Below are 26,505 nucleotides of genomic sequence, written 5' to 3' on the forward strand. Positions count from 1 at the left end.
AAGGTAACAATGGTGAAATGTAAGAGAGAGGAATGAAACCTTGCTTCCATTACTGACAGAATCTACTGAAACCCCTGGCACACAATGGCCATATGGTAATAAAACTTCCAATGTTCAGTTCTTCTCAAAAGAGACATAGATGACAGTACAGTTTGATGAATGAACTGACTGCTTTGCTGCTTCTTGAGAGACTGTTTCTGTTCTGCATGACACAGTGCCAAGAGAATGGCAGTACATGGTGAATGCACTGTAATGACTACTGAAATGAAGTGAGGAATTGCTCAAGCACAGACTGCAGTACTGAAGACAGGTAACAGAAATAGAAAGGGCCTGACCTGTGGTGGTGCAGTGGATAAAGCGTTGACCTGGAATGCTCAAGTCCCTGGTTTGAAACCCTGCACTTGTGTGGTCAAGGCACATATGGGAATTGATGCTTTCTGCTCCTACTCCCTTTTTCTCTGTCCTCTCTAAAATGAATTATTTTAAAAAAATACAAACAAAACAAAAGCAGAGTCTGACTAGTGGTGGTGCAATGGAATGTAAACCTTGGATACTGAAGTTTGAAGTCTGAAACCCTGAGGCATTTGGCCTGAGCATGACCTTATTTGGCTTAATTGGTGGCTCAAAAGTTTAAGAGCAAGGTCACCAGGACTGAGCAGGCAGTGGTGCAGTGGATAGAGCACCAACCAAGGACACTGAGGACCCAGGATCCAAACCCCACAGTGGCCACCTCGAGTGTGAGTTCACCAGTTTGAGCCCTGGATCACAGACATTATGCCATGTTTGCTAGCTTGAGCCCAAGGATGCTATGTCAGCTAGAGCCCCTAGAAAAGGCACATTTGAAAAAGCCATCAGTGAACACAGGTGCTGCAACTGAGTTCATTTTTCTCATCTCCAACTTTTCTCTGTCCCTCTCTCTGTCTCAAAATGAAGAAATAAAAATACAAAAGATAGAGTCCCCATAAAAAGTTGTTAAGAATGTGAATATAGCCAGACCACGAGGTGGCACAGTGGACAGAACATCAGACTGGGACGTGGAGGACCCAGGTTCAAAACCCCAAGGTCACCAGCTTGAGCCCAAAGTCATGGGTTGAGCAAGGGGTCACTCAGTCTGCTGTAGCCCCACAGGTCAAGGCACATATGAGAAAGCAACCAATGAACAACTAAGGTGTTGCAACAAACAGTTGATGCTTCTCATCTTTCTTCCTTCCTGTCTGTCCCTATCAGTTGCTTTCTCTGTCCCTGTCACACAAAAAAATGAATGTGAATAGTGTGAAGAAATACATGAATTACAAAAAGAATAAAACCTTAGCATTTGCAGTAGCATGGACACACATAGAAGGTATTGTGCTAAGTGCAATAAGTTAGGGAAAGACATGTACCATTTCATGTCAACTGTATGTGTAATATAAAGAACAATATACATGAATAAACAACCAGAAACAAACTCAACAATAGAGAACCCACTGATGGTTACAAGAGGGGAGGGGAGTTGGGAGACTGGGTCTAACAGATGAATTAATTGAGAGAAACATGTTGGTAGTTAAGGAATGGTCATGGAACATAAAGTGCAGCACAAGAGACCCTGTAAATAATATTGTAATAAGTATGCTGTGTATGGAGAATATCACGGGGAAATAGTTTAGACTTTGTAAAGTATATGAAGATCTAACCACTATATGGTATAGCTGAAACAAGTTCAAAATAATATTGAAAGAAAATGCAAAAAAAAAAAAAAAATAGAAAATTTATCCCTAGAATTCTGATTACATGAAAGTTCAACTCATGATGAGTTGATGTCACCCCATTAAAATAACAAATTTATAAAAAAAATCGTTCTTTATAACTGTACTTTATAAGTGAGTAGACCCTGAAACTGCAAACATTTTGCATCATGACATGTAATATACAGCAGAAACATTTCTTAGACAATGCATTCAAATCATTCAACAATAACTGTAAAGTACAATTTTAATTAAGACATTCAAATGATATGAGGATTTTTTCTGGTTTAATATATTTCAGCTAATGCTATAAAAACGTGTAGGCTATAATTCACTTCCAGAAAAAAAGCAAAACCCTTTACTTCTAAAGAAACCATTAGAAAGTTATAAAATATGGAAGACTATTCTTTAAACATTTCAAATTAAGCTTTTCACAATGGCAGTATCATAGCCAATCAGGTTTATCGGAGGAGTGATTATTGCTAATTGAAAACATTTCTTAAACATTTCAGATTAAGTACACCATGTAAAGAAACACGCTGAGAAAACAAATGAAAAACCTCATCATTGTTTTTCCCTTAAGTAAACTTGAATTAAAGAGCAAAGCCATTTCCTAAATATGAAGTTCCCAATAATGCTGTATCCTATTCTTACCAAAGGAGAACAATCCTGCATGTTGTACCAGCACTTATAAATCTCAAAGTAGAAATATGAAAATATCTCATCAAATAGTGAAAACAGAAAAGACAGTCCCAGGCAGCTCTCAACTGTTTAAAAGGACTGCATAATGACAGTAATGACAGAAGGAGGTAAGAGTGGACACTTTCCTACCTGCTGGGCAACACTATGGTTGCCCACGGCAATAACTTACTGAAGAACTCTGAGATAGAGAGTCATGAAATTACTTTAATGTAGTCAATCAGGAAATAGAGACTGAAAACTTTTTTTCTTTTCCAAGTGAGAGGGAGATAGAGACATTCTTCCCATATGCCCCCCAATTGGAATCCACCTGGCAAAACCCATCTGGGGCCGGTGCACTCAAACCAATTGAGCCATGGCTGCCAGACATATGAGAGAGAGAAGGGGGAGGAGATGGGTGGAAAAGCAGATGGTCACTTCCCGTGTATGCCCAGACTGAAATTACACCCAGCACATCAACATACCATGCTGATGCTCTACCACTCAGCCCAATGGCCAGGGCCATACTGGAAATTTTTAATGTTACTTCATATTAAGCAAAAAGAGGTTTTAAAGTGCAACAACTAGATTTTTGCACTTTGGGAAGGTGCCTTGTGTTGAGAAATCACTGAGTCTACTCTCTGTAGGGTCATGTGGGAAACCTCCACAGGATTAGAAATGACAAACCTGAAAACATGACATCTCTCTGACTGGGTGGTGGTTCAGTGGAGAGAGCATCACCCTGCATTGCAGAGGACTCAGGTTCAAAACCCCAGGGTCATGGCCTGAATGCAGGATCACCAGCTTGAGCCCGGGATTGCTGGCTTGAGCAAATATCAAAGACATGACACTGTGGTTGGTATCTTAAACCTAAGGTTGCTGGCTTGAGCAAGGGGTCACTCAGACTACTGTAAGTGCTCCAGTCAAGGCACATATGAGAAAGCAATCAATGAACAACTAAGGGCCTCAATAAACAACTAATGCTTCTCATCTCTCCCTGTCTGTCCTTATGTTCTTCTCTCTTACATAAAATAAATAAATAAAATCAGTGAGTACACATATGTTCCCAGGTATCTTGAAATATCTGCACCCAATTACAAATCTCAACCACTTCCTTCATAAACTCCTACATGACCTTTAGATCTCTCGCCTGTATCATCTGACTGCTCACCCCACCTACCTGGGTGGAAGGATACTCTTTTTTACATTCCAGTGCTGCTACATTTGCTCCAGAAAGCATGACATGCTTATTTAAAAAGGGAACATGAGTTTTGATATAGATTCTCCAATTTCCAATACATTTTGTGTGCAGGTAAAAAGACATGGTACAATATTACAATGTTCTAATAAATACTGTATTCTGATAGCACCTTAATTGTGCTAGACAACACGTAAATTTTTAATTCTTTTTTATTTATTTCAGTGAGGGAGACTGTCAGGCACATTAATCTGTTACTGCATGTCTCCTGACCAGACATCAGACCTGCAAAATGTGCACCTTGGGACGATGCTCTAACCAACCACGGTATCCAAGAAGGGATAACACTTCCTTTTCCCAAGTTGAGCCAGTTGTGCAGCATAGAAACAGGTGTCCTCTCTCTACATACAGCACTCACATCAACTTGGCATCCTGGGTGTTCGTCATCTCCCACCTGGTCCAACAGCCTCACAGCTACTGAGATTCAGGCTACTTTATTACAAAGCACCTTTTACAGTGACGGCACTGTCCTGTGTATGTGCACTTCGTGAAATGTCAGAAGAAAACAGTAACAGGACATCACCTAGTATTCAGATAAACACTTTGGCAGAGACAGGGAACTGACTTTGATGACATCACTAACAAAATGTGACAAACCTTTCATTTAGTGAGAGGAGTGGAGGCAGAGACAGACTCCAGCAGGTGTCCCAACTAGAATGCAACTGACAAGCCCACTAGGTGGTGTTCTGCCCGACGGGGGCCCTTGCCATTGGAGCCATTTTTTACCACCTGAATCAGAGGCCAGGGAGTCAGCCTCGGCACCCAGGGCCAACTCACTCTAATTGAGCCATGGCTGCAGGAGGAGAGAGTGAGAAAAAGGAACAAGATGCAAAGGGTGGAGAAGCAGATGGGTGCTTCTCCTTTCTGTCCCGACTGGTAATCAAACCTGGGATATTCAGATGCCAGGATGACATTCTACCACTGAGGCAAAAAGCTGGGGCCAAGAATTTTAAAACCTTGATATAACACTGTTATTTTCTAAAGGAAAAATGAAATACACTAAACAAGATGAAACTTCATGTGATCTCTGTGAAATGATGTGTATTTCCCATTTGGCATCCCATAGAGATGCCACTACAGTCCAAAAGCCATTCTTAAAATCTCTAAGCAGGTCACATAAGTGACATTCCATGACCATTAAAAAAAAGAAATAACTAGGTTTTTTATTAAAAGATAACTGCATAGTGAGTTTCTATAACCAAGAATCATGACTTTGGAGGAAAAGTTAAGTGTACAGAAATGCAATGTACAGAAAATCATTCACATTACAAATTTGTGAAATTTCTGCATGGCAAGTAACTTTATTGGCTTTGTTGAATCACCTATGTTGATGCATTATTTCCCTACCCTTATGAAGACATGCACACACATTTTTTTCTCAGTCCTGTCACTCTGACATTACATCTTCAGGTTACTAATGTACATAATGCATTTTTGTGTATCAAACCATGGAAATTTGTTTATATTGATTCAAATAAAAAAAGATATATAAAATAATATACATAGGCTCCATAGTTAAAAAGAACTTCCTAATTACACTAGAGTGGATTCTTTTCAATTACTAGAATTTGTGAAGCAGAGCACTGTGATACTGGAGGGTGAGCAGCAGTTACAGAAGAGACCACAAGGCAGATAAAACAGACACATGGATGACTCACAAGCCCTGGAGGAACAGCACAGCCTGCCTGAGTCTACCCGTGGAGGCCACGGGAGAATGCCGGAAGAGAGAAGCAGGACCCACAGCACAAGCCTTTAGTAGGATCCATCTGCAGACTCCTCAGTGTTCTGAAGTTAATTTTAAGTTGTTAAAAATAAACCATGAAGAGAACCTATTTGGTAAATTACACAAAGAACATAACTATGGGTGAAATATGGTAACAGCCTTGAGGTGGGAGAAATTCTAACGCTCACAGAGGTAGCAAGTAAGGCTTGCATACCGTGTAAAGCATTCCCATGTTCTATATGTGGTACTCTTCTACCAGTCTTAGATGTTGAGTAAGATATAAATCAGGACAGACTTTGGAACACAGATTGCATTTTAAGGCTTAATTCTCTGATGCACAAAGAGGTTTTAACAAAGGTTAAATATTTTGCAAAATTACTGAAAGTTTTACTGTTTCTCTCCATCATGAATTCTGCAATGTTCAACAAGTTTGCAGTGCAGATAAAAGGCTTTGCCACATACTTTACATTTGCAAGGTGCCTCTCTGGTATGTATTCTCTTGTTTTGAAATGTGAAAACAGTCATTTCAGTTTTTGCCACAACCTCCATATTTGTAAGGCTTCTCTTGATAATGAATTCTTGAATGTTTACTAAGATTCCCGACAAGCAAAAACCTTAATACACTCCTTACAAATATAAGATTTCTGTCCAGTATGAAGTTTCTGATGATGAGTGACGTTTCAGGACCGGCCAAAGGCTTTGCCACATTTTCTTTGTTTGTAAGGCTTCTCTCCAGTATGAGTCCTCTGATGTCAAGTAAGGTGTGAGGAGCAAGTAAAGGCTGTGTGACATTCTGGGCATTGATAGGGCTTCTCTCCAGTGTGAACTCTTTGATGCTTAGTAAGACTTGATGAACTTCTGAAGGCTTTGCCAGATTGCCTACATTTGTATAGTTTGTCTTCTGTGTGAATACTTTGATGTACAGTAAGGTGTGAGTTCAGGACAAAGCTTTTGCTACAATATAATCATTTATGAGCCCTCTCTCCAGTATGAATTTTCTGATGGTAAGTAAGACTTGAGGAGCTACTAAAGGCTTTGCCACATTCCCTACATTTGTATGGTTTCTCTCCTGTGTGAGTTCTTTGATGTACAGTAAGAGTGGAGGAATCATTAAAGGCTTTGCCACATTCTCTACATTTATATGGTTTCTCTCCTGTGTGCGTTCTTTGATGTACAGTAAGTGATGAGGAACCAGTAAAGGCTTTGCCACATTCTCTACATTTATATGGTTTTTCCCCTGTGTGAGTTCTTTGATGTCTAGTAAGAGATGAGGAACGGTTAAAGGCTTTGCCACATTGCATGCAATTGTATGGTCTCTCTCCTTTATGAATTCTTTGATGTAAAGTAAGCTTTGATTTATGGATAAAGGTTTTTCCACATTCTAAACATTTATAAGACCTCTCTCCAGTATGAATTTTCTGATGATAATTAAGAGTTGAGGAATGACGAAATGCTTTGCCACATTCTCTACATTTGTATGGTTTCTCTCCTGTGTGAGTTCTTTGATGTGTACTAAGAGCAGAGGAACAGCTAAAGGCTTTGCCACATTGTCTGCATTTCCATGGTTTATCTCTTGTGTGAGTTCCTTGATGTATATTAAGACCTAAGGATTGAGTAAATGCCTTGCCACATTTTCTGCATTTGTATGGTTTCTCTCCTGTGTGAGTTCTTTGATGTGTACTAAGAGCAGAGGAACAGCTAAAGGCTTTGCCACATTGTCTGCATTTGTATGGTTTCTTTCCAATGCGAATTCTTTGATGTACATTAACCTTTGATTTCCGGATAAAGGTTTTGCCACTTTCTAAATATTTATGAGACCTCTCTCCAGTATAAATTTTCTGATGGTTAAAAAGAGTTGAGGATTGGCTAAGGTCTTTGCCACACTGTCTGCATTTGTAAGGTCTCCCTTTGGTGTAAATATTTCTCTCTTGTAAGTTAAGGCATAAGTGCCAATTAAATGTCTTACCAGATTTTTCACATTTATAATGTTTTTCTCCACTATGGGCTTTCTTAATTATATTTAGATTGAATATTTCACTGAAAGCTCTGGTACATAAATTATAAGTGTAAGTTTCCTCTTCAGTATGAATATTCTCTTCTTCAGTATGTTCTGAAGATTGTTTAAAAGATGTGACACATTTACTTTGTTCATTTGTTATCTCCACAACATGAGTCACCTGATGAATATAAGAATGTGATATCTGGTCAAATACTTTTCCATGTTCATAACAGTACTTGGGAAACAGAGTTTTCTCATTTTGATTATGAATAGGTTCTTTTTTAAAGTTTTTCCAATGTTCATTGCATTGATAACTTCTGTCCCCTTTTTGTATACTCTGGTAATCATCAAAGATAGATATGGTTTTAGTGAAAAGTATAATTTCATTTATCATCTACACTTATTCCCAAATAAGTACTCTGTGATGCCTATTAAACCAGGTTGGCTATACAAGCATTGCTCCAAATTTAATAAATATTATAGTTATTGAAATAAAAAAACATTTTTTTTATTTATTCATTTTAGAAAGGAGAGGGAGAGAGAGAAAGAGAGAGAGAGAGGAGAGATAGAGAGAGAGAAGGGGGGGGAGAAGCTAGAAACATCAACTCCCATATGTGCCTTGACCAGGCAAGCCCAGGGTTTCGAACCAGCGACCTCAGCATTTCCAGGTCGACGCTTTATCCACTGCGTCACCACAGGTCAGGCGAAATAAAAAAACATTTGAAAAACATACCCAGTGATTATGCACTCCAAAGATAGCAAAGTTTCCTAACTTTTCCAGATTTCCTGTTTAAAAATATGCAATATTATAAGAATAGCTTTTGATCTTAGTGAGCAAGCTAGCCAAGGGGCAATATTCGGCCCATGTGGGGACACAGCTTTATTGCTTAGCAATGGAGCCATTTTTTTAGTGCCTGGAGAAGAGACCACAGAGCCATCCTCAGTGCCTGATGGCAGCTCACTCGACCAATCCAGCCATGGCTGTGGGACTCAAAGCTAGAGAGAGAGAGAAGAAAGAGGGGGACAGGTAAGGAAGCAGATGGTTGCTCTTCCTGTAGGCCCTGACCCAGAATCAAACCTGGGATACCCACACTCTTGGCCATTCTACCACGGAGAAAACCAGCCAGAGATAATTTGCGTATTAAGAAACTAGGTGACTGGCAACGTAGCTGACTTAAAAAGGAAGTTTCAGAAATATGTAATATATTTTACCTATTTAGAAAACAAAGAATTAACTACAAATAATAGTCCTGCCCCGCCAGAAAGCTCAGTTAGCTGGAGTGTCATCCTGAAGCACAGAAGTTGCTGGTTTGATTCCCAGCAAGGGTACATACAGGAGCAGATAAATGTTAGTCTCTCTCCACCTTTTTCCCATACTCTCTTTTGATAAAATCAATGCAATAAGTTTTCTTTTTCTTTTTTCAGAAAGGCAGGGAGAGAGAGACAAAACATTGATTTGCTCGATTGAACCTTGACCAGGGAATCAAACCAGCAATCCATGCTGCAGGACAGTTCTACAACCAACTGATGTATCCAAGTGGGAATCAACTTCTTTTTATGTTCAGAGAGACAGAGAGAGGCAGGAAGAGAGAGGAGCAAGAAGGGAAGCATTCATTTGTTGCTCCACCCTGTTGTCCATTCATTGACTGCTTATCCCGTGTGCCCTAACCAGTGATTAAATCCACAATATTGTTGTTTCAAGACAATGCTCTAATCAACTGAGTGGTTAACAGACCAGAGAGGAATAAACACTTAAACAATTAATAATAATAATGGTCCCACCATGGCTAATACCCTCCATTGGTTTCACTGTCATCCCAGTATGCAAAGGTCGCAGGCTCAATCCCTGGTCAGGGTACATACAGGAAAAGATCAATGTCTCTGACTGTCACTGTCTCCTCTCTTCTCTCTCCCCATAACTTTCTCTAAATTCAGTGGTACCCTGACACATGAACACGTTAAATTGCAAGCAATTTGAGAGCAGAGCAGTCACTCGTGAGACTTTTTTGTTTTAAGTCACGAGCGGATATTTGAATCATGAGCTTCCGTCACCCTCCACTACATGGCCTGCTGAACATTCTAAAAGGAAAAAACAAACTTTCATGGAAAGGTTTTTGTTGAAACGGCCTTTAAGTGAAAGCGAGACAAGTGCGGCAAAAAAGCCAAAAGTCAGTGAAGAAGATGATGGTTTAGCAAAGTAAAAAAATAGCAATTAAGTTTAGCAATAAACATATATCATATATAGTGTATAACTTAAATTTTGCAGTTAAATGTAGCACAAAGTGTGTAGAGAGTAAGTTATGTTAAGTGATAGCACACAAAGTGAAAATGCCCTCCTCCAGCATATTCACCTGACCGTGAAGGTAAATATACTTCATAAACCAGTTTATTTCTTCATATTCTTTCTTATTGTGTGTATACATATATATATGTTATTTATAAAGTACATTTTCTTATTTAAAAGCATGTATGTAAAACATAAAATTCATGTGGTTTTTAGGGGCCAGAAAAAATTAATTGCCATTCCCATTAATTTAAATGGGGAATTTTGTCACATGAGCAAACTGAGTGACAAGCATGGCCATGAAACAAATTAAACTCGTGTGTCAAGGTACCACTGTATATAAATAACAACAAAAAACAATTGCAGCAGGTTAGTTCTGTCCATATTAATATACTTTCTTCTCACCACTCTTCCTAAATTCCAGAAGCTTTCATTAAGTTTACAGTATCAAAACCACATCTTCCATATCTTACCAGTATTGTTTTAGAGAAGAAATTATTTATTCCTGGATTCTGAAACAAGGTCTGGTTGTCTTCAGATGGCATAACTGAAAGATACAAAACATGACAGTTATGACACATAGTAAGGAAGTATACCAGTAATATTGACAAAATTACATTTTAAGTATGCCAAAGGCAGGTTAAGAGTTCAAGGCAAGACCAAGAAAGGTAACAATAAAAAAAGTCAAAACATAGAAGAATAAAAACTAATGCGATTACTAACAATATCTGCTGAACACCCAAGCACACAAGTGCGATATGGTAAGAACATTCCCAATTACCAGTTTCTTCTTAAGAAACACAGAAAAGTTCGATTCCTGGCCAGGGCACACAGGAGAAGCGCCCATTTGCTTCTCCACCCCTCTGCCGCGCCTTCCTCTCTGTCTCTCTTCCCCTCCCGCAGCCAAGGCTCCATTGGAGCAAAGATGGCCCGGGCGCTGGGGATGGCTCTGTGGCCTCTGCCTCAGGCACTAGAGTGGCTCTGGTCGCAACATGGCGACGCCTAGGATGGGCAGAGCATCACCCCCTGGTGGGCAGAGCGTCGCCCCCTGGTGGGTGTGCCGGGTGGATCCTGGTCGGGCGCATGAGGGAGTCTGTCTGACTGTCTCTCCCTGTTTCCAGCTTCAGAAAAATGCAAAAAAAAAAAAAAAAAAGAAAAAGAAACACAGAAAAATTGGCAGTACTGTATGTTCAGTGAACTGGATCCTTTGCTGCTTCCTGAAAGACTGTTTCTGTTTTGCATGACACGGTGCCAAGAGAATGGTACATGGGGAATGCACTGTAAAGGCTATTTTTTTAAAAAGTGAGTAATTGTTCAAGCACACAGAGACTGCATTACTGAAGACATAATCAAAAACAGAAAGAGCAATGACCAGTGGTGCTGTGGTGGATAGTGTCAACCTGGGATGCTGAGGTACCAGGTCTCAATCCATCCCTGAGCTCTCTGGCCAGAGCATGCCCTCATTTGCCTAGATTGCAGACTCCAAAGATTAAAAGCAAGGACATCGGGCCTGACCAGGTGGTGGCACAATAAATTGAATGTCGGCTGAGATGTTGAGGAACCAGTTCCAAAATCCCAAGGTCGCTGGCTAAACTGTGGGCACACCAGTTTAACAGCAGGGTCACTGGCTTATGAGTACCTATGCCCAGCAGGTCACTGACATAGATATGATCCCATGGTCACTAGCATAAAGCCCAAGGTCACTGGCTTAAACAAGGAGTCAGTGGCTCAGGTGGAGCTCCGCGTCAAGGCACATATAAGAAAGCAATCAATGAACAGCTAACGTGTCCGAACTATGAGCTGATGCTTTTCTTCCCACTCTCTTTCTGACTGTCCCTTTCTCTCTCTCTCTCTCTCTCTCTCTCTCTCTCTCTCTCTCAAAAAAAAAAAAAAAAGGCAGAAAAAGAAAACATAATATCTAGGTGGCCAGCTTGAGCAAGGCGTCATTGCCTCAGTTGAAGACCCCAAGTCAAGACTCATATAAGAAGTAGTTACTGCCTGACCAGGCGGTGGTGCAGTGGATAGAGCATCGAACTGGGATGTGGAAGACCCAGGTTCGAGACCCCGAGGTTGCCAGCTTGAGCACGGGCTCATCTGGTTTGAGCAAGTCTCACCAACTTGGACCCAAGGTCGCTGGCTGGAGCAGGGGGTCACTTGGTCTGCTGAAGGCCCGCGGTGAAGGCACATATGAGAAGACAATCAATTAACAACTAAGGTGCCATGACAAAAAACTGATGATTGATGCTTCTCATCTCTCTCTGTTCCTGTCTGTCCCTATCTATCCCTCTCTCTGTCTCTGTAAAAAAATAATAAATAAATAAATTGTCATAACAACCATCTGAGGTGGACTTAAAAAAAAAAAGTAGTTGTTACTGAATAACTAACTAAAATGACTGAACTATGAGTTGATGCTTCTCTCTCCCTTGCTCTCTCACTCTCAATAAAAAAACGGGTAATCTTAAAATGAAGAAAAAATAATCAGGGTCATTATAAAATAAAGAAAAAATATCAAGAATGTAGATATAAATGTTAAGAAATAAAATGACAATAAAAAAGAATGAAACCATAGCATTTGCAGAAGCATGGACACACAGAAGGTATTGTGCTAAGTGCAATAAGACGGCAGAGAAACACATGAACCATATGATGTCAGTTATATTTGTAATCTAAGGAACAATATAAATGGATAAACAACCAGAAAGAGACTCACAGGTACAGTGAACAGCATGATGGCTGCCAGAGGGCAGGGGAGTTGGAAGACTTGGACAAAAAATTGAAACATTTAAGAAGAACATATTGGTAGTTACAGAATGGTCATGGGATGTAAAGTGCAGCATGGGGATTTTAGTAAATAATACTGTATTAACTATGCGGGATCCTGGAAACATCATGGGGGACACTTTCAGATTTTATAAAGTATATTAAGGTCTAACCAGTATCCTGTACATCTGAAACTAGTTCAAAATAATACTGAATAAAAAAGAAAATGCAAACCAAGAACAGAAAATTAACCTTCAGAATTTTGAAAATTATATAAAAGTTTCAGTGATCAAAAATCCTATTATATTAACTACAATTTATAACTGAGTATACACTTAAACAGCAAAATGTTTGCATCATGACATTATATAGCAGAACAATTTCTTAGACAAAGCATTTAAATCATTCGAAAATAACTATCAAGTGGAATTGAAATAAAGATATTTAAATGACATGACAAATTTTTTCTGGTTTCCTGTATTTCAGCTACTCTTAAATTATCTGTATACTATAATACAGCTAAAAAAATAACCTTCATTTCCAAATAAAGAAAGCATTACCGAGCCCTGGCCGGTTGGCTCAGCGGTAGAGCGTCGGCCTAGCGTGCGGAGGACCCGGGTTCGATTCCCGGCCAGGGCACACAGGAGAAGCGCCCATTTGCTTCTCCACCCCTCCGCTGCGCTTTCCTCTCTGTCTCTCTCTTCCCCTCCTGCAGCCAAGGCTCCACTGGAGCAAAGATGGCCCGGGCGCTGGGGTTGGCTCTGTGGCCTCTGCCTCAGGCGCTAAAGTGGCTCTGGTCGCAACATGGCGACGCCCAGGATGGGCAGAGCATCGCCCCCTGGTGGGCAGAGCGTCGCCCCATGGTGGGCATGCCGGGTGGATCCCGGTCGGGCGCATGCGGGAGTCTGTCTGACTGTCTCTCCCTGTTTCCAGCTTTAGAAAAATGAAAAAAAAAAAAAAAAAAAAGAAAGCATTACTAGGTTGTGAAATGTGGACAGACTAATCTAATCTGTAAACATTTCAGATTAAGCACACCATAAAGAAACATGCTGAAAAAGCAAATGAAAACCTCATCATTGCTTTGGCCTGAAATAAACTTGAATTAAAGAACAAAGCCGCTTTCTAAATATGAAGTGCCTAATAATGCTGTATCCCACTTCTTACCAAAGGAGAACATTCCAGCATGATGTATCAGCACTTGTGAATCCCAAAGCACAAATATGACAAAGATCTAATAAAAAAGTGAAAACACAAAAGACATAGTCCTGAGTAGCTCTCAGCTGTGTAAGAGAACTGCAGAATGACAGTGATGATGAAAACAGGTAACAGTGGACACCTTCTTACCTGCTGGGCAACACTCTAAGGTCGTCTATGGCAGTAACTATTGAAGGACTCCATGAGGTACATAAAGGCATAAAATTACTCTAATGGGACAATTAAAAATTACAGACTGGAAATATTTTTTTCTTCTTTTTTCAAGATAAAGAAGGAAAGATAGATAGACTCGTGCATGCACCTCGATGTGATGCACATGAAACCCCATCTGGGGCTGTTGTTTTATCCATCTGGGGCCACAGTCACAACTCAGCTATTTTTAGTGCTGGAGGTGGAGACACCACAGAGCCGTCCTCAGCACCCAGGGATAATACACTGGAACCAAACAAGACATGGCTTCAGGAGAGAGAGAGAGAAAGAGAGAGAAAGAGATGAAGAGAGAGAAGGGCATAGAGTGGAGAAGCTGATGGTCACTTCCCCTGTATGCCCCGAGTGGAATTGATCCCAGGACATCTATATGCCAAGCTGACAATCTCTTACTGAGACAAAGTGCCAGGGCCCAGACCAGAATTCTGTAACAATAATTCATACTAAGCAGAAGAACAGTTTGAATTAAAACAGAATTAGATCTTCACACTGTGGGGAGATACTTTGTGTTGTGATGAAATCACTGAGTCTACACTTTGTAGGGTCCTGTGGGAAAGGTGCACAGGGTTAGAAATGATAAATCTGGGCTGATCAGGCAGTGGCGTAGTGGATAGACCTAAAATGGGGACAGAAAGGACCCATGTTCAAAACCCCAAGGTTGCTGGCTTGAACACAGGGCTCACAAGCTTCAGTACAGGATTGCTGGCTTGAGCAAAAATGATCATAGACATGACCCCATGGTTGCTGGCTTGAGCAAGGGATCACTCCCTCTGCTGTAAACCCTCAATTAAGGCACATAAAAAAAGCAATCAATGAACAAGTAAAGTGCTGCAACAAAGAACTGATGCTTTTTATCTCTCTCCCTTTCCGTCTGTATGTCCCTTTCTATGTTTCTGTCACAAAATAAAATAAAACAGAACAAAACACTTTAAATGAGAAAACACAGTTTATCATGTAATTCTTTAGGTACATGTACATGTTTTCCATGATGCCCAAATCTATGGAAAAGGAGTCATCATGGCAGCTCTCAGTCCAAGAGGAAGACTTGGATCCCACTGCTAATGTGACGATGGAGGTCACTAGAGCAAAGCAGAGTCCTAGAGCAGTGTTTTTCAACCAGTGTGCTGCGGCACACTAGTATGTCGTGAGACATAGTCAGGTGTGCTATGTGGAAATTAAACATGGGTCCCCAAACTACGTCCCATATGCCAGATACGGCCCGCCTCCATCTGAACATAAACATTCCCCTCACAATCCCTCCAGCTATCAGCGACAGGAAGAGTGGAGGCACAGTGAATGCTCACTGACCAATCACCTTCTAGGATTCATCTCGACCACTAGTGATGAACCAATAGTAGGCCGCCTCTTATCCACATCCAGGAAGGTCCCCGCTCGGGCTGCCGCACACTTGTCATTGTGTGGCCTCGGAGAGTAGTTGAAGCTGCTACTCCTCCCCATGGTCCTGATTTCTAATCCTGGTCAGGACTGGAGGTAAATGTTGCCACCACTAGATGAAGCCTCAGCCTCAGCTGGTTTTATGTCTATCCTGATGGTGTATATAGATATTTGACCTTTTTCTTTTTAAAAGAGGCCCCTGCAAAGGGTAACATACAATGCATCACAATGTTATCTATATTGTATATGGCCTCCTGAAGGGTCATCTTCTTAAAGAGCTCAAATCTCTATATACACCATCAAAACAGACAGAACAAAGGCCCCTGCACCCAGCTGACCATGGGATTTGAACCCACAACCTGAGGGAGAACTCTAGTATTTATCAGAATCCTTACCTAGAAAGCAAACTTCTCAATCTTGACAGTAGAGATGCTCTGAGGAATTATGATGTTACACAAGTACCCAACATTTTCTAAAATTGATTTTGTCCAGTCTCTATATAGAGAGAGTATTTGCCAAATTGATTTGAACCCACAACCTTGATGAAAGCTCCAGTATCTATTAGTGCTCTCGTTTTCAACCACATATCTATGTGAGCTGAGCTTCTCAAGCTTGACTGCGATAAAAACTAAAAACAGAGAGAGAAAAAAACACACACACAAAAACTAAAAACAGAGAGAGACTGAGAACTGTTGAGGAAGAGCTTCGTGTGTGTCTTTCTACCATTCCTGCCAAGATATCCCTTTTGTGTTCATTGAAACAGGCCCAGGTTTCACACTAAGTGAGTATAAATACATTTAGAAACTATATTATTAACTTTATGTATAATATGTACTGTGTTAGAGTCATTTTGTGTCATTTTGGTAGGTGGTGTGCCCCAGGATTTTGTAAATGTAAAAAATGTGCCACGGCTCAAAAAAGGTTGAATATCACTATCCTAGAGGATTTCGAAATGTGGGATGTGTTGGAGACGAGCTGTCCCTCTCTGACAGCAACCAGAATACACCTGGGCTTCTCACAGGTCTTTCCACTGCAGCAGCTTCCCAAACCACACTGGCTTCTTCCGTGTTCTTTAGATCTCTTCCCTGCCTCATCTGCTTCCTCATCCCACCTACCTGGGTGGGAGAATACTATCATTTTCCTTCACAGCTCCAATTTCTAATTCATTTTGTGCCGAGGTGAGAACACAAGATTACAATGTTCTACAAAATAACTTTCCAAAATACTGTTTTCTGGAAACACCTTAATCATTCTCATTCTAGACACGAAGCTTCTGTTTCTATACCACAGCACAACTCTAAAGTCTACCTGCAAGGATGATGCTCCCATGTGATGTTCCCCCTAATGAAGAAAATGAAAAGCTGCAGGTAGAGAATAAACTCAGGAAGGAAGTCATCCTCACCCAGGGAGACCAGGTTCCTGTAGTTCTCCAACATCACATCCATGTACAGTTTCCGCTGAGCTGGGACCAGGCATTCCCACTCCTCCTGAGAGAAATCTACAGCCACATCCCTGAAGGTCACATCCCTGAAGGTCAATAGTTTCTGGAAGAAAAGACACATTAAGAGAGGTTCAGTCTGAGTTCATAATGCCATCCAATATGAAAACAGGGTTAGAAGTGGTTTTGTCCTAAGAGAAAATGATTGAGTAAGATCTTTTTCACATAGCAATATATATTTTCTCTGAGTGGGTGTGAGTGAAAGTGGATCACACAAACTCGATTAAGAGAGATGAGAAGCACGAACTCAAGCTTTGGGACTTTTACTTGTTCATTCACTGCTTTCTGATACGTACTCTGACCAGGTGCCTCTATCTGAGCCAGTGACCCGTTGCTCAAGCCAGCTACCTTTGGACTCATGACAGCATCCATGGCTATAACCCCACATTCAAGCCAGGAACCCCAGGGTTAAGTCAGTGACCTCAGGGCTTTGAATCTGGGTCCTCAGTGTCTCAGGCCAGTGCCTAATCTACTGAACCTGCTGGGTAGGCAGCAATGCTCTTTCTCAAAAAATATTTTGTCATCTTTTGTTTTCTTCATCTTTCACACCACAATATTCTCTAATTTATTTTCTAACACTGAGTAAGGAGGATTACACATGTCAATAAATCCACTACACAAAGCTGAATATCCAAAGAGATGAATTTTAAAATTAAGGCATCACCGTGACATGGTAGGTCAGATGGATAGAGCATTCTTCTGATATACCAATGTGGGAGGTTTGATTCCTGGCCAAGGCTCATACAAGAAATCAAACAATTAATTAATAAATAAGTGAAACAGCTAGTTTCATGGCTTTTTCCTCTCTCTCTCTGTAAAATTTATCAATAGAATAAATGTATCAACACAGGCATGTGGATCTGTCACTGCTCTATGTGTATCGCTCATGATCAGTTGTGTATATTTCTCAGGTGGAAAAGTCACAATGAGTTGGAACTCTAAGTACTTCCGCAATTTAGACGTGGACAACAGTGAACTGCCATTTTCTAAAAATGCTGATTCTCACTCAGGAGTTCTGGGCTGGGGCCTGTGTTTCCACACCTCTAACAAGCTCTCTTTTTACCAGTGACACCAAAGTCTCCAGTCCATGTGCCACACTCCTGAATAGCACACAGAGAAAGAAAACATGGAGGAAAATGTATACATGACTTTGAGCTAAAATTTTAATGGAATTTCTTGTTCTCAAAGAATAGGATACACAGCAACCACAAATTTACTATACGTAATCTTAGAACAAGGTATTTCTTCCCTTGCTGAGAGACTGCTTTGTGAAACAAACATACAGTGAAGAAAAGACCTTGAGTTTTACTTCAAACATAGTCTATAATTTTTCAAAAAAATGTACAGACACTGGCCAATACTCATAAGAAACCTCATAAACATCTATAGAAGTTTCTATAACTGATAATAACAAAAACTTCTTTAGCAAGAAGAAAAAATAGCTCAAATGGCCTGACCAGGTGGTGGTGCAGTGGATAGAGCATTGGACTGGGATGTGGAAGGACCCAGGTTCGAGACCCCAAGGTCACCAGCTTGAGCGCAGGCTCATCTGGTTTGAGCAAAGCTCGCCAGCTTGGACCCAAGGTCGCTGGCTCAAGCAAGGGGTTACTCGGTCTGCTAAAGGCCTGAGGTCCAGGCACATATGAGAAAGCAATCAATGAACAACCAAGGTGTCACAACAAAAAACTGATGATTGATGCTTCTCATCTCTCTCCATTCCTATCTGTCTGTCTCTATCTATCCCTCTCTCTGACTCTGTCTCTGTAAAAAAAAAAAAATAGCTCAAATAATGTTAACATGTTATGCACACCGACATAACAGAATTATGTACAATTTGAAGGTGATAAACTCAGACCTGTGGTGGTGCAGTGAAAAAAGCATCAACCTAGAAAACTGAGGTTGCTGGTTCAAAACCCTAGGCTTCCCTAATCAAGGTACACACTGGATTTTATGCTTTCTGCTGCTACCCCTTCTCTCTCCCTACGTATTGTCTTGCTCTTTCTCTCCTTTCTAAAATGAATTAATAAAAATCTTAAAAATAAAGTAAAATAAAATGAGATATTGTGATTCTATAGTATCATGAATCACTTTTGAATGATACTCATTTTGTTTTAGTATTATTGAGACAGAGAGAGGGACCATCAGGAAAAGAGAAAAATGAGAAACATCAGTTGTTAGTTGCGTCTCCTTAGTTGTTCCTTGACTGCTTTCTATTATGTGCAATGATGAGGGTGGGGGGGAATTAGAGCAGAGCAGGTGACCCCCTTGCTTACTCATTGGGGCAATCCAGCAACCTTGGGATTCAAACCAGAGAACTTTGTAATTTAAGCAAGATACCATGGAGTCATGTCTATGACCCCATGTTCAAGCTGGTAACCTCATCGTTTTGAACCTGGGTTCTCTGTGTCTTAGTCCAATCATCTATCCACTGAGCCACCACCAGGCCAGGTGATACTCATTTTAATAAACACAGTTGCAAGAAGTACATCCACAATAATAAAAAAAATTTAAAGCAATTGATTTTTTTGTCTCTAATTTCTTTGAAAACTTTTATGCACATTAGTAAAGAGCTCTGCTGTGACACTGTAGGCACACAATGTGAAAAAGAATTTATCTGAAAATGATCATAAAAACAATAATTTTTGCAAATGGTTATCAACATGTACCCTTCACGTTCTGTTCCTTAACACTCCCTTAAAATAGCAAGACTTTTCCAGCAATCTAGTGAGCAAGTCTCTTCCAGCTGCTCTTCTCTGTCAGAACTTCTAGTTATTCTGACCAGTAGAAGGTGCATTTCCTTAATCCTGTCCCACAGAAGTGACGCTGCAACCACAAGAACGTAAAGCCTACTTTCCCTTATTGATGCCCGAGCCTCTGACACATCCTCATAAGGATGTTGGACACAGTTGCCCTCCCAGTTTGATGTCACAAAGTGGATATTTCTAATATTTGAAAGTTATTAGAGAGTAATGGTGGCATGAGAAATACCCCCATCTCTCCCTTTGAAATTTCAACAAATTGAACAACTACAACACAGTGCAGTAACCCTAGCTGGGCTTATAGGCCACCTGAAAGATCCTTACACCAAATGGACTGAAGGTGAGGTGGGTTGAAAGGGCTGTGGAAGATAAAACACATTCACTGTCAGCTCTGAAGAGGAGAGAAACCGGCCTGACCAGATCTTTCTTTCTTTCTTTCTTTCTTTTTTTTTGCTGCTCTGTGGGAAAGAAGAAGGGCAGTGCTGCCTGGGTCTTGTTTACTGTGAAATGGAGAGTGAAGTCAGCAATGCTTGAGCCTCCTTCAGACAAGAGAGACAGAGAGGCTGAGGGGCAGATGAGAAGGTGCTGAACTAAGGAAGGGGATAGGGGGTGGGCTGAGCTCAGAGTTCCGGCCACACTTCCTGTGTCTGCCTGAAGTCCACTCTCTGCATCAAGACAAAGTGCAGGACCCCAGCCTCCCAGATACCAACTTGCTCACCTCACAGGTAGGAAGAGTGGCAGTGGCAGACCCCACAGCTAGCTCTCTCTCCCCTGAGAAATAGAGCTACTCCACATCAGGTCCCCTGGTTCTTCAGTTGTGGAGAGGAGCACCCAGAGACCAAATCTTTACTGCTAAAACCTTAAGCCACAAAACCAAAAAGCTACATAGCCGAAGCTGTAAAACCCTCACTGCATGCCACACTCACAATGACTGTGGCCCTGCCTGCATCATTAACAGGGAGGTCTCAGGGAAGATCTTCCCAAGACTCTCAGAGCCAAAACTTAAAGGTCAGCAGCACGTACTGGAAATATAGTAACCTTACAATCCTCAAAATAATTTTTCCTTTTATTTCTTTTCCTTATTTTCTTTACTTTCATTTTTCTTTTTCTTTTCATTTCTGATTTAAATTTTATTATCTTAATTTTTAAATTATTTTGTTTTTGATTTTTTCCTTTATGTTTTTCATCCTTTTCTGTACTTTTTCATTTTACTTATCATTATGTATAAAATGTTTATATTTTTCATGACTTTTCCTGTTTTAACTTTTTATTTTTTAGTTGTTTCTTTTTCTTTTTTTGTATTTTTCTGAAGCTGGAAACGGGGAGAGACAGTCAGACAGACTCCCGCATGCGCCCGACCAGGATCCACCCGGCACACCACCAGGGGGCCATGCTCTGCCCATCCAGGGCGTCGCTCTGTTGTGACCAGAGCCACTCTAGCGCCTGGGGCAGAGGCCATGGAGCATCCCCAGTGCCCAGGCTATCTTTTGCTCCAATGGAGCCTCGGCTGCAGGAGGGGAAGAGAGAGACAGAGAGGAAGGAGAGGGGGAGGGGTGAAGAAGCAGATGGGCACCTCTCCTGTGTGCCCTGGCCGGGAATCGAACCTGAGACTTCCACATGCCCGGCCGACACTCTACCACTGAGCCAACCGGCCAGGGCTAGTTGTTTCTCATTAGAGTTCTTAACAATACTGCTCAGAAATGCCACCAATGTACAAGAAGTCAATACCATGGATACACAAGAAAGAGATGTAATTCAGATAGATAATAAAAAATCTCCATAAAGAAATCTCAACTACATGAAAATCTTGGACATAAAAGACAAAGAATTTAAAACTGAAGTTATTACAACCTCTCAATAAATTGCAAGAAAACACTGATAGGCTATTTATTGAGCTGAAAAACTAATTACTGAATATAAAGAGTACTTCACAAAGGAGATTTAAGCTTTATAAAAGAACCAAACAGAGATGAAGAACTCAATACATGAAGTAAAAAATGAGGTAACAAGTTTAGCTAATAAAACAGAGCAGACAAAAAAGAGAATTAGTAACACCGAAAACAGGCAACTAGAGATGCTACAGAGAGAAGACAGACTCATGAATAAAAAAAAAAAAATAAGGGAGCAGCACAAGAACTGACGGCCTCCATCCGAAAGACCTATATAAGGTGTGACCAGGCAGTGGCACTGTGGATTAAGAGTTGGACTGGGACACAGAGGACTCAGGTTTCTAACACCATGGTCGCTTGCTTGAATGTGGGTTTGCTGGCTTGAGCATTGATGGGATCGTAGACATGATCCTAAAGTCACTGGCTTAAGCCCAAAATTCACTGGCTGGAGGAAGTGGTCACTTACTCTGTTGTAGCTCCAATCAAGGCACATATGAGAAAGCAATCAATGAACAACAAAGGAGCTGCAACAAAGAACTGATACTTCTCATCTCTCTCCCTTGCTGTCTATCTGTCCCTATCTATCTCTCTCTCTGTCTCTAACCAAAAAAAAAAAAAAAAAAAGGCAGTATCAGAATAATGGTTATATCATTAGAAGAAGAGAGAGAAAATGAGATGGAGAGCCTATTCAAACAAATAATAAATAAGAACTTCCCAAGCCTATGAAAAGAGTTAGAGCCTCAAATCTAAGAAGCAAACACTAGGCTGAGTTACCTCAACCCAAACAGGCCCACACATAGGAATAGTGACCATCTGCTTCTCAACCCCTACCCCACTCCCTTCTCTCTCTCTTTCTCTCCCTCTGGCAGCCAAAGCTCCACTTGATCAAGTTGGCTTTGGCACTGAGGATAGCTTCATGGCCTCGCATCAGGTGCTAAAGTGGCTCCAGTTACAATGGAGCAATGGCCCCAGATGAGCAAAGCATCATCCCCTGGTGGATTTGCCAGGTGAGTGCTGGCCATGTGCATGCTAGAGTCTGACTTTATGCCTTCTTCTTTTTTTTTTTTTTTTTTTTTTTGTATTTTTCTGAAGCTGGAAACAGGGAGAGACAGTCAGACGGGATCCCAATCGGGATACACCCGGCACGCCCACCAGGGGGCGATGCTCTGCCCCTTTGGGGCGTCGCTCTGTTGCGACCAGAGCCACTCTAGCGCCTGGGGCAGAGGCCAAGGAGCCATCCCCAGCACCCGGGCCATCTTTGCTCCAATGGAGCCTTGGCTGCGGGAGGGGAAGAGAGAGACAGAGAGGAAGGAGAGGGGGAGGGGTGGAGAAGCAGATAGGCACTTCTCCTGTGTGCCCTGGCCAGGAATCGAACCCGGGACCCCTTGTACGCCAGGCCGATGCTCTACCACTGAGCCAACCGGCCAGGGCCTGACTTTATGCCTTCTTATCACCTAAGAGAAATACTTAAAAAACAAACAAACAAAAAACAGTTGTATCCATACTCATTTCTGACAATTCTGACTTCTAAGACAACAAAGGTAACCGTAGACACAGATGGAAATTTCATAATGATACAGGGGACATTGTATCAAGAAAACAACAATTCTTTATATGCACTGAATCAGAAGGCACCAGAATATGTAAGAAATCTACTAACTAATCTTAAAATAGAAGCAGACAAAAACACAGACATGCATGGAGATCTCAACACATCATTGATGCCTTTTGGTAGATCATACAAATAGAAAATTAATAAAGAGCCTGACCAGGCGGTGGCACAGTGGATAGAGCATTGGACTGGGATGCAGAGGACCCAGGTTTGAGACCCGGAGGTCGCCAGCTTGAGTGCAGGCTCATCTAGTTTGAGCAAAAGCTCACCAGCTTGGACCCAAGGTCGCTGACTCGGTCTGCTGAAGGCCAGCAGTCAAGGCACATATGAGAAAGCAATCAATGAACAACTAAGGTCTCACAACAAAAAACTAATGATTAATGCTTCTCATCTCTCTCCATTCCTGTCTGTCTGTCCCTGTCTATCCTTCTCTCTGACTCTCTCTCTGTCCCTGTTAAAAAAAAAAAAGAAATATTCATAATATTCATCTCTAATGACACACTGGACCAAATGGAGATAATAAATAAATATTTACAGAACATTTCATCCCAAAATATCAGGTTATTCATTCTTCCACAGCGTGCATGTAACATTATCAAGAATAAACCGTATGTTGGGCCTCAAACTAACATCAACAAATTCAAGACTGAAATTATACCAAAGATATACTCTGATCATAAGGCTTTGAAAATAGAATTTAGCCTGCTCTGTGGTGACACAGTGGATAAAGCATTGTACTGGCATGCATAGGACCCAGGTTCAAAACCCTGAGGTTGCTGGCTTGAGAAAGGGGTCATTTGGTCTGTCTGAGCCTCGCGGTAAGGCACATACAAGAAAGCAATCAATGAAATACTAAGTTGCTGCAATGAAAAATTGATGCTTCTCATTTCTCTCCCTCTCTGTCTGTCTGTCCCTATCTATTGCTCACTATGTCTCTGTCACATAAAAATAAAGTATTAGTTCATTACACTCTTATATAAAGAAACATAAAAGATCTGAAGTAGACAACCTAACATCACACCTTAAGTAACTAGAAGAACAAAACACAAAGTCAGTGGAAAAGTAAATTAGTATTAATTAAAGCAGAACAAAAAGAAATATAAAACAGAAAATGTATAGAAAAAATAAATGGAATAGCTGATTTTATAAAAGATCAGTAAAACTGACAAACCACTGGTTAGATTCACAAAATTAAAAAAAGAAAGCGCTGAAATAAAAGATGAGAAATTACCATAGAAGTCATACATAAAAAAAAGATCATACTACAATACTATGAAAGATTTTTTGCCACCAAATTTAACAACCTAGATGAATTCCTACAACTATACAATCTTTCCAAATTGAGCAACAAAAAAGTGGAAAACCTAAATAGACCCATAAGCAGGGAGGAAATATAAAGAACTATAAAAGCCTCCCAAAAACTTGACAAGGGCCCTGGCCGCTTGGCTCAGTGGTAGAGCATCGGCCTGGCGTGCAAGGGGTCCCGGGTTCGATTCCCGGCCAGGGCACACAGGAGAAGCGCCCATCTGCTTCTCCACCCCTCCTCCTCTCCTTCCTCTCTGTCTCTCTCTTCCCCTCCTGCAGCGAGGCTCCATTGGAGCAAAGATGGCCCGGGTGCTGGGGATGGCTCCTTGGCCTCTGCCCCAGGCACTAGAGTGGCTCTGGTCGCAATAGAGCGACGCCCCGGAGGGGCAGAGCATCGCCCCCTGGTGGGCGTGCCGGGTGGATCCCGGTCGGGCGCATGCGGGAGTCTGTCTGACTGTCTCTCCCCGTTTCCAGCTTCGAAAAAAATACAAAAAAAAAAAAACAAAAAAACTTGACAAGGGTGTCACACTGGATAAAGTTTGAACTGGAATGCAGAGGACCCAGGTTTGAATCCCTGAGGTCACTGGCTTGAGTGTGACCTCATCCAATTTGAACAGGAGCTGAGAAGCTTGAGCATGGGGTTACTGGCTTGAGTGTGACCTCATCCAATTTGAACAGGAGCTGAGGAGCTTGAGCATAGGGTCACTGGCTTGAGTGTGACCTCATCCAATTTGAACAGGAGCTGAGGAGCTTGAGCATGGGGTCACTGGCTTGAGTGTGACGTCATCCAATTTGAACAGGAGCTGAGAAGCTTGAGCATGGGGTTACTGGCTCATGCTGGTTGCTAGACATGATCCACGGTAACTGGCTTGAGCCCTAGGGTCATTCGCTCCTGCTCTAGCCCCCTGCTCTATGTACATATGACAAAAGCAATCAATGAACAACTAAGGAGCCACAACAAAGAACTGATGCTTCTTCTCTCTCTCACTTCCTGAGTGTCAGTCCCTATCTGTCACTCTTTCTGTCTTCATCACCTGCCCAAAAAAATATTCTTTCTAGAAATAAAAGTCTAGGACCAGATGACTACACTAGCGAATTCTACCAAACATTCAAAGATTTGGTTCCTATGAATCTCAAATTCTTCCAAAGAACAGAAACAGCAGCATTACTCCTTAACACATTTTATGTGATCAACAATATCATGTTACCAAAACCCAGCAAGGATAGTACAAAAATAAAGAGAAAACAACAGACCAATATCTCTAATGAATACTGATATAAAAATCCTAAACAAAATACTAGTAACTCGAATACAATAACACATTAAAAAAATAATACGTCTTGATGAAGGGGATTTATTCCAGAAGCACAAAGATGGTTTAATATACTTAAGTCTTTTACATAACACACCATATCAACAAAACAAAGAAAAATCATATGATCCTATCAATAGATGCAGAAATGCCATTCAGTAAGATACAACATCCCTTTATGTTTAAAACACTCAATAAAATTGGAAAAAAAGTATCTCAATGTAATAAATGCCATATATGACAAACCATCAACTAATATCATACTAAGTGGAGAAAAACTGAAAGCTTTTCCACTAAAATAAGCAACAACACAATGGTGCTCAGTCTCTCCACTGGAAATTTTAGATCGGGGAAGAGAAAGAAATAAAAGGCATTCATATGGGAAAGAAGAAGAAATAGTATCATTATTCCAGATGATATGACATCCAACACCCTGGCCAGCTGGCTCAGTGGTAAAGCATTCATCCAGCATATAGAAGTCCCAGGTTCAATTCTGTCAGGGCACACAGGAGATGCACCCATCTGCTCCTCCACTCTATGCCCTCTCACTCGCCCCTCTTCGCCTCCTGCAGCCATGGCTCAATTGGAGCGAGTTGGCACTAGGCACTCAGGATGGCTCTATGGTCTCTGCCTCAGGTGCGAAGAAATGGCTCCAGTTGCAACGAAGCAAGGACCCCAGATGGGCAGAGCATCGCCCCCTGGTGGGCTTGCCGGTTGCATCCTGGTCAGGGGCATGTGGGAGTCGGTCTCTGACTCCCCTCCTCTCACTGAAGAAAATAGAAAGAAGAAAACCCCAAAAACGGCACCAAGTAAATTAGAAACTATAAACCAATGCAGTAAAGTCGCAGGATAAAAAATCAACATAGAAAAGTTTATTGCTTTCATA

At 41.2% G+C, this 26,505-nt stretch overlaps 1 protein-coding gene and 1 pseudogene across 1 annotated transcript in view; one reads left to right on the forward strand and one right to left on the reverse strand.

The window, feature by feature from the left end:
* The first annotated feature begins 2,149 nt into the window (after positions 1-2,149).
* LOC136332613 (U4 spliceosomal RNA) lies at positions 2,150-2,231 on the forward strand (annotated as a pseudogene).
* A 2,821-nt stretch (positions 2,232-5,052) lies between these two features.
* The window catches only part of LOC136331933 (zinc finger protein 85-like), a 28,267-nt gene continuing 6,814 nt past the window's right edge, over positions 5,053-26,505 (reverse strand). Inside the window, exons 3-5 of the mRNA XM_066271103.1 lie at positions 16,646-16,787; positions 10,140-10,213; positions 5,053-7,719 (exon numbers count right to left, since the gene is read on the reverse strand). Coding sequence (XP_066127200.1) covers positions 6,349-7,719; positions 10,140-10,213; positions 16,646-16,787 — 1,587 coding nt within the window. The 3' untranslated portion in view covers positions 5,053-6,348. The remainder of the gene's footprint in view (positions 7,720-10,139; positions 10,214-16,645; positions 16,788-26,505) is intronic.

The sequence above is a fragment of the Saccopteryx bilineata genome, chromosome 3, assembly GCF_036850765.1.
Source record: "Saccopteryx bilineata isolate mSacBil1 chromosome 3, mSacBil1_pri_phased_curated, whole genome shotgun sequence".
Lineage (NCBI taxonomy): Eukaryota > Metazoa > Chordata > Mammalia > Chiroptera > Emballonuridae > Saccopteryx > Saccopteryx bilineata.